This window comes from Morone saxatilis, unplaced genomic scaffold, assembly GCF_004916995.1.
Source record: "Morone saxatilis isolate NCDOM2014 unplaced genomic scaffold, NCSU_SB_2.0 Contig11, whole genome shotgun sequence".
In the NCBI taxonomy this organism is placed as follows: domain Eukaryota; kingdom Metazoa; phylum Chordata; class Actinopteri; family Moronidae; genus Morone; species Morone saxatilis.
In genome coordinates, this window is record NW_023339663.1 from 7,214,104 (window position 1) to 7,222,003 (window position 7,900).

At 41.1% G+C, this 7,900-nt stretch overlaps 1 protein-coding gene across 1 annotated transcript in view; it reads right to left on the minus strand.

Moving 5' to 3' along the window:
• Positions 1-7: 7 nt before the first annotated feature.
• uacab (uveal autoantigen with coiled-coil domains and ankyrin repeats b) overlaps positions 8-7,900 on the minus strand; it is a gene marked incomplete at its 3' end in the record, with an annotated part of 40,345 nt that continues 32,452 nt past the window's right edge. The window contains 11 exon segments of the mRNA XM_035652175.1: positions 8-73; positions 527-679; positions 838-3,552; positions 3,882-3,931; positions 4,039-4,069; positions 4,674-4,766; positions 5,782-5,814; positions 6,296-6,403; positions 6,633-6,689; positions 7,189-7,226; positions 7,668-7,849. Of these exon segments, the coding sequence (XP_035508068.1) occupies positions 8-73; positions 527-679; positions 838-3,552; positions 3,882-3,931; positions 4,039-4,069; positions 4,674-4,766; positions 5,782-5,814; positions 6,296-6,403; positions 6,633-6,689; positions 7,189-7,226; positions 7,668-7,849 (3,526 nt within the window).

A 7,900-nucleotide genomic window follows, 5' to 3' on the forward strand; every position in this document is an offset into this window, starting at 1 on the left:
AACTTACCTGCGCTGCACTGAGTAGATGAGTTCGATAAATTGAAACCACCTCCCTGTGTTGCCTCTCAGCATCCTGATTGAGCAGAAGGGACAAAGAAAGACATGATGACAAACAGCGGTTAATGCTCCAGGACTGTAAATACTGAATTGCAGTCCCATATTGTTTACAAATCTTCCATCTACACCAAAATGTTACTGATTGTTTTCTAAAGTTGGTTGTTATTAGCAGTGTTGGGCAGTAACTCATGACTAGTAATTAATGACTTTCCCCTGTAACTAGTAGTGTAACTAATTACTAATACATTTCAGTAATAACATTACAGTTACTCCCCCAAAAAATAAGTTACATTACTTTTGTTGTCATCAAACTTTGTCTTTTGTAATTTAAAAAACAAAAAATGTAATAAAACACAACAATTTACTAGCTCCTACAGTTGTTTTGTCTATTTAATCTAAAGCAGATTATGCATATGTTAACATAATCTACTGTGATTCATATTTCAATTTGTAATGCATGCCCACTCACAGCCAGCTGTTGCTGTAGGCTCTTGATCTGGGCTTGAAGTGTGTCAATGTGCTGCGTCTGTCTCTTATTGGGCGCGTTGCTTGTGTATGCCAGCTGGGACAGACCATTCAGTGCCTGCTTCAATCGCTCAACGTCTGTCAGCAACTCTGTGATCTGACACACACACAAAAGACACACACAAATATAAATGTTTATACATTGTTCACACACACATACTGCCTCTATCAAAAGTTGTTTATATAATAAAACCATGACTTAGCTCTGCAAAATCTATAATTTATAATTAAATTCTAATGTCAGATTTTTACTACCTTCTTGTCTTTGGCTTCAGTCTGCTGAGCTGATGTCTGAATCCTCCTCTGAAGGTCACAGATGGTGCTGAGCGACTCATCATATCTCTCCTTCAGCTCCGTAATTTCTCTTTCAATGCCATGTCCCTTCTCCTTTACAGCCTCCATCTCCGTCCTGGCCCGGCTCTCACCTTCCCTCGCATGCATCGACTCCTGATGGGCCTCTTCACATTTCTTTACTAAACTCAAAAGCTTGTTGTTCAGGTTGGCAGCCTCCTCCTCCAGCTGCTGCTTCTCCTTCTTCAGCTGGTTCATTTGGTCTTCCTTATAGCGAATTTCCTCGAGAGCCTGTGTGGCTTGAAGCAGCTCAGATTGCAGGGCAGATACGTCTTCAGCCCTCTGGGTGTTGTTCTCCTCTTCTTCTTGGAGAGCCATTCGGAGCTTAGCGACTTCAGCCTCCAGGGCTTCGTTGGAGTTGGCCTGTTGTTGTAGCAGAGAAGCCTGATCCTTGTGGCGTTCCTGCAGTTCTTTCTGTAAGGCACAAACCCTCTGGGCCTCCTCCTGTTGAGTCTCTCTTGCTTTCTTGCAGTCGACCTGTGCTTGCTGCATGGCATCATGGAGGGCTTGAAGCTCTGTGTCATACGTTGCTATCCGAATCAGCTCTGATTTCAGACGCTCCTGGAGATTCTGGATCTGACTATTGCAGAGGGCATTCTGGTCTTGAAGATCAGCTTTCTGAAGTGTCACCTCCTTGTGCTGCTGCTCTAAGCTGAGCAACTTCTGCGTTAATTCCTCTAATTTACCCTTGAACTCTTCCTCGACATTCTTGTACTTTTCACTGCTAACTAGAGCAGAGTCTAGTCTCTGTTGAACAGATTCAATCTCAACTTTTAGTTTCTCTTTCTCCTGCTTGTCGCCTTCTCCTGCAGATCTTTCTTTGTTATACTTCTCTTCCACTTCCAACAGCTTGACTGTCAACTCCTTCACCTGGGCAATGTAGGAGTGTTCTTTTTCCTCAGCCGCTGTCAGTGGGATAAACTTAGACTGAATTGCCTCCTGTATCGTATCAAGTTCTTTCTTCTGAGCCTCCAGTTCTTGGGTAAGCTTTACTGTTTCCTCCTGAGCAGACACATACATCGCTGACACTTCGTTTGCTCTGTTCTCTGCCTCAACCACAGCAGCATTCAACTTGTCTGTGGTAGCTTTGTGGTCTTTTATGCTTATACAGTCTTTGTTGATTTCCAACAAGACTTTTTTCAACTCTTCTTTCAACTTATCATTTTCTTCTTTCACATTCTTAAATTCTTCCCCACTTTCTTTTTCCTTGGTCTCCAACTTCAACATCTCAGCTTTGACACTCTCTAAGGTGGAACTTAACTCCATCTTCACTTGCTCATGCTGCTGTCTGGGAACATACTCTCCCTCCAAGCTCTGTTTCAGAGTCTGGTTCTGTGTGGTCAGCTGCACATACTCTTTGTCTCGGTCTTCACCTCTCCTCTGCAAAAGTTCAAGTTTCTTCATCAGGTCGGCGTTCTGAGACCTCAGAGCGTCCATTTCACTCTGGTGTCTTTCAGTGGAAGTTTGGAGACTGGTAATATTCTCCTGCAGCGTAGCCCTCTCAGTTGAAAGCTGCTGGACTTGTGCCTCTGCTTTCCCATAACGCTCGCTTGCTTCCACAAGTTTGTCCTCTAGCTCCTCCAAAGCGGTTACCATGTGCCTCCGAGCATCCTCGTGGTCCTTTATAGGTATAAAGTCGATCTCAATTCTGCTGTTGAACTCCTCCAGCTGCTCTCGTAGTATATCTCTTTCCTCCTCACTCTCCTCAACCTCACGAATTAGATCCTGGCTTTTTGCAGTCAAATCGACCAGTTTCCTTTTCAATGACGCATTCTGCTCTTCGAGGGCAGCCCATATCCTCTGCTGCTCCTCAGCTGCCATCGCACCTGATCCTCCCTGGGATGAAGGACTGTCCAGCTTTCGATGGAGTTCAGCCACCTCCTCCAGCACACGATCATAGTCTTCCCTCAGCTCAGCAAGCTGACGTTCCTTCTCATCAACTGCATTGGTCAGCAGATTTTTCATGTTGTCAAACTTCTCAGCTGGTACTGTGTTGCCATGTTTAGTCTGGGCCTCCTTTAATTGGGTTTCCATTTCTAAAAGGGTTTCTGCTAGTTCATCTCTTTCTGCGGTCAGAGCTCCCAGGTCTTGATTCAGCCTTTCTGCCTCAGCTGCTAGCTGGCTCTCGCTGTTCTTGTACTCCTCCAAGGCCTTCTCGCTCTGTTTGAGGCGATTGCGAACACGACCCACTTCTGCTGAAGCACCTTCATACTTGACCTTGATATCCTGGAGCTGGGCCCGCAGTTCTTCTGTCGCCTGGCCTCCTAAGTGTTCTTTAACAGCAACTACATGGGCTTGCAGCTGTTTAACCTTACACTCAGAATCCAGCATCCTCTTCTGGACATCCCCCAAGGCGTCCTCAAGCTCTTGAACCTGCTGGTCAGCCTGTTTCTGGATGGTGTCTCGGCTCTGAACCAGTTCTTGGCACTCTCGGTTTTTACGGTTCAGGGCAGACTGAAGCCGTGCCGTCTCTTCCTCCGCTGCCTGTTGTCTTCTCTTGACTGCTTCATGTTCATTTCGGAGTGCATCCAGCTCATTGGAGAGGTCCCAACCTACAGTGGGCTGACTCTTCTCTGCAGGTCTGGACAGTGTACGTGATATGGCACTATTCTGCAGCATCTGCAGAGAAAGAGGAAAAACAGTGATACAAATGCCAGTGTGATTTTTATGGAAAACCAACCACTTTATTTTAGATTAAAGAATAGCTGTTGACCATAATACATTCACAGAGGACTGGGTAGTTCTTAAGGATAATCGAGTTATAAATCTATTTTACTGAAGGCAAGAAAGAAAACCAATCAGGATCTGAATACTATATTAGCAATTTAATGTGTAAGTCCATCTGTAAGCGCACCACTGTTGACACAGACAGCTTAGATGCAAACTATTAACACTATGTTTTAGACATTTACAAGTCATATGAAACTGTTCCACAGCTTAAAACTTACCTGATCAGAATCGAGGCTGTGAGCTTGTTTGACCAAAGCATTTTCTTTACCTGCAAGACAACAGTGTACAAACACGACATTCACAATGTGCCGAAATAAGTTTGAAATAATAGTATCAAATTCTTCTTTAAGATTCAAGCAATGGAAGAAAGCTAACCTTTGATAACAGACTGCCCAGAGTAGTCACCCTGTGAATACATACAGATACACACACTCATTACAAATGGCTTAACTGAGACTTTTTAGAATTGAAAAAACTACATTTTTAATGATATATATGTTTTAGCAGCACTGATTTCTCTCAAAAACTTTAATGTTCACTAGATTTATTATGCATTCTCTTGCCAGTTTATTAGGTACACACGTCTAAAACTATAATATAATAATACAGTCCTAGTACAACACTCCTGCAATAAGTGTTAATTCAACTTCATGGTTGTTTTGGAGACTGTAGTCTGTGGTGCTGTTGAACTGTATTGCATTATACAAAGATGTGCTCCTGTTTCTCAGCCTACCTTAATTGATTAAAAGGGACTGACAAAATTATAGAAACATCTGTCAGTATAATGCCATACAGTACAGCACCACCAAGTACATCCTCCAAAATGAACATGCACTACTCAACACTTCTCTAAATGATAGATGTACCATATAAACTGGCAATGTATTGTATGTATACTAAGAACTTTAGTTTAAATTTCAGATTTCAGATATGAACAACAAACAACAACAAAATGTAAATCACAGTTTAAAACCTAAAAGTAAAAATCAGATATGTATAACGTCACTGACCAAAGTACTCCGGAGCTGGACCTTGACAGTCTCCAGGCCCCGAGCCCCGTCCTCTCTTTCTTTGGCGCTGAGTAAAACCTTCAACTGCTCCTTCTGATTCCAAAGAAAGAAAAGCAAAGTTAGTCAAGCAAGAGTAACCAGACACTTTAAGAAGAATAAATGACTGATTGAATGATGGGCAAAGAATACAAATGCTTTAATTGGAAACTTACTTTTGAAAAAAGCATTTAGATATTAAAAATCCATATTTGTACTTCTTTAAGAAATGCTCAGAAAATGCCTACCAGCCATTTGTTAAGGACTTCTACATGTGTTTATTTGTTTTTATCTTAAAAACCTACACCAGATATCTACTAAATTATTCAGCTTTCTGCAGTATGTGTTGTTGTCTGTATTGCAGGTGCTTCAAGTTCAATAAAAGTTGTAACAGTATCAAAGAGGCTTAGTGAAGAAGTTGGGAGTAAAATAAGGTTTTAAAGGCAGTAAAATAGAAGATGCAGGGAGATTTTCACAAACCAAGTCTATTTCAACCAAAGCAGGACTAGACAATCTGCTCTGTAGGGAAGTATATCTTTATGACATCTGTCCAACATACTAAATCATATGGACAAATATTGATCCACTTGAGTTGGTTGAGTTATCGGCAAAAACCAACGTGACACCTGCAGCCTTAATAAGTCAGTAGCTCTTTGACGGCTTTTTGTTTTTGTTGTTCCTTACTTGCACATCAAGACTTAGACAGAGGAACAAGCATTTATAATGTGCGTTTGACCTTGATTTCCTCAATATGTGTGGATATCCAGTGTTATTGAGTCACATTTCAGACTGCGCTACCTTCCTTTTCCCTTCCCTTCACTTCCACGTGTACAGTTCTATGTTGATACAGCTCCACCAACATCCTCCCAACTCTTTCCCAGTTTCACTTTCATTTGCTCTTATTTTTAGGTTTCAACAGTCACACAGTAACTTAAGACTGTCTATAAACTGCACTCATGACTGCTACCACTGTATAATAACTGTTGATTAAAATGTGAATCTAATATGAGATTCTTACAATCAAATTTAAGAAAGAACACAGCTAAGAAAAGCAATAATTCTTATTTCATACCTCTTTTTGAGTGTCGTCGACAGTTATCTTTTCCTGCAAATAAAAAAAGATCATATATACAGTCAATTGACAATATGCCACTAAAACTCTTCTGATTTAATTTTCTCCTGTGTAGGCATATTGTTCTGGCAGCTAATATTGAGGAAGGTCTTATGCTCACTAAATGTGAATTTCAAAGAAAGGCATGAATGTTTTATATAAGTAATCAGTATTAAAGTCTGGTCTAGCTCCTCTGAAAGAAACACCTGAGGTTAGCAAATGATTGCACATTTCCTAAATCACATTTTACCTTTATTATCTTAGCAGAACTATGATATCAAACCAAGAGAGCATGACTCAGTTTTAATATTATATTTGTCACCTTAACCTTTAATGGACCCTTAGATCTGCCCACCAACAGAAAACCATGTGCACAGAAAGAAACAGTGTTGAAGGACAGGAATGCTTGGCAGGCACCACAGCACTCTGCTGTTTTCTAGCTCAGTGTCTCTTGCTGTGTTGTTGTATTGTTTACCTGTGTGAGCTGTTGCTGTAGCAAGTTGACCTTATCTAACAGGGCTCTCTGCTCCTGGTGGTATTTCCTGAGACTTTCCTGTAGGGTCTCGTTCTGCCTCTCTAAGTCCTAAAAGACACATAAAAACCATAAAGCTTACAAATATAAATCAAATCCAATTACTGAATGCTAAAAAACGAATAATTCATCAGGACTTTAGGGATATAAGATGTCTCAATGATTAAGTTATTCAAGCAAACACTCGCTGAATGTCATTAAAGTTGCTTATGAGTGTCAGTGAAGCAAAGTGAGTGTGTGTTTGTATGAAATAGGGAGGCTGAAGTTATACAGCACTTACATGGATGATCTGATCCCTTCTGTTAGCCTCAGCTGCCTCTGATCTCTCTACTGAATGCTGCAAATAACACAGTATCTTTTTTACAACCATGTTTTGAAGATATAACATTACCATAGGCTATGCAAGCTTATGGAACAACTTGCACTTATAATCACTAGATGGCAGTCATGTACATCTTAGTAGCTTACAGGTTCAGACACATGAAAAGGCTGTGCTAAACAGCAACATGTCAAAGAAAATGATGTGGAACAGCTGGAAGAAAATGCAGAATCTTGAGGGTGTTTTTACAACACAGAGTACTAGCATTTTAACGGTGGACAGGATGGATTCTGACTCATTAATGTCAACAATAGCTTTGGGGTGCGAGTAGGCTTGACCTTTGTTATCTTTTAACAAAGGGACTGTGGGGAAAAAAAGGATTCTTAAATGTCAGTTCATTGCTATTCCCATCATGCTACATGTACACATGAAGGTCCTCTAAAATATGTAGAGTGGTGATAACTCTAGTGGAGGTTTAGGAAGATGTAAGCCAGTGAACTCAACACTGCAGGATTACCTGTCGCTTCCACTGTTCAATCTTTGCTGCCTCTTTATCTGTAACAAAACAAAAAAAACAGCAAGGTCAGATTTCATTAATTCCTCCCACATGTCAAGATTTGACAGTGTTCCTTGAATAGATTTTCTAGGAAAGGAATACACACAAGAAGGACAAAAGCAAATAAAAATCAATCCTCAAAATACCAATACTGTCATGTAGCTCTAACAGAGCAAGCTAAAGTCTACACACTTTCTTCATCTAAAAGCACCCTCTTCACCTTGAAACATTGACCTGAAACAATGTTCAAGTCACTCAACTCTAAGCAGGTTTTAAAACCCGAAGAGAGATGTTTTATCACAGTACAGGTTAGAAGCTATCCTTCCTTCTTGACTGGTATGATCAGTCACTGTTGCTAACAAGGATCATGCTAATTATTCTCTTGTATTTATTACAAAATAAACAACTACAAGATTCTTTCATGCGTTTTGCCATCTGACCTCTGGTGGCTTTCTCGAGGTAACTTTTGACCATCGTAACAAGCTCCGGGCTCTTGCTGAGGCGAGCATAGTGAAATGCATCATGACCCATGCCGTCAACTGCCTTTACATCAGCGCCGCTCTTCAGCAACACCTCCACTGCGTCCTTACAGCCATACTCGCAGCCCAGAATCAGCGCTGTCCTGAAGGGGGGGGGGGGTCAACAAAGACAGTTTATGAGCAAGAACATGCCA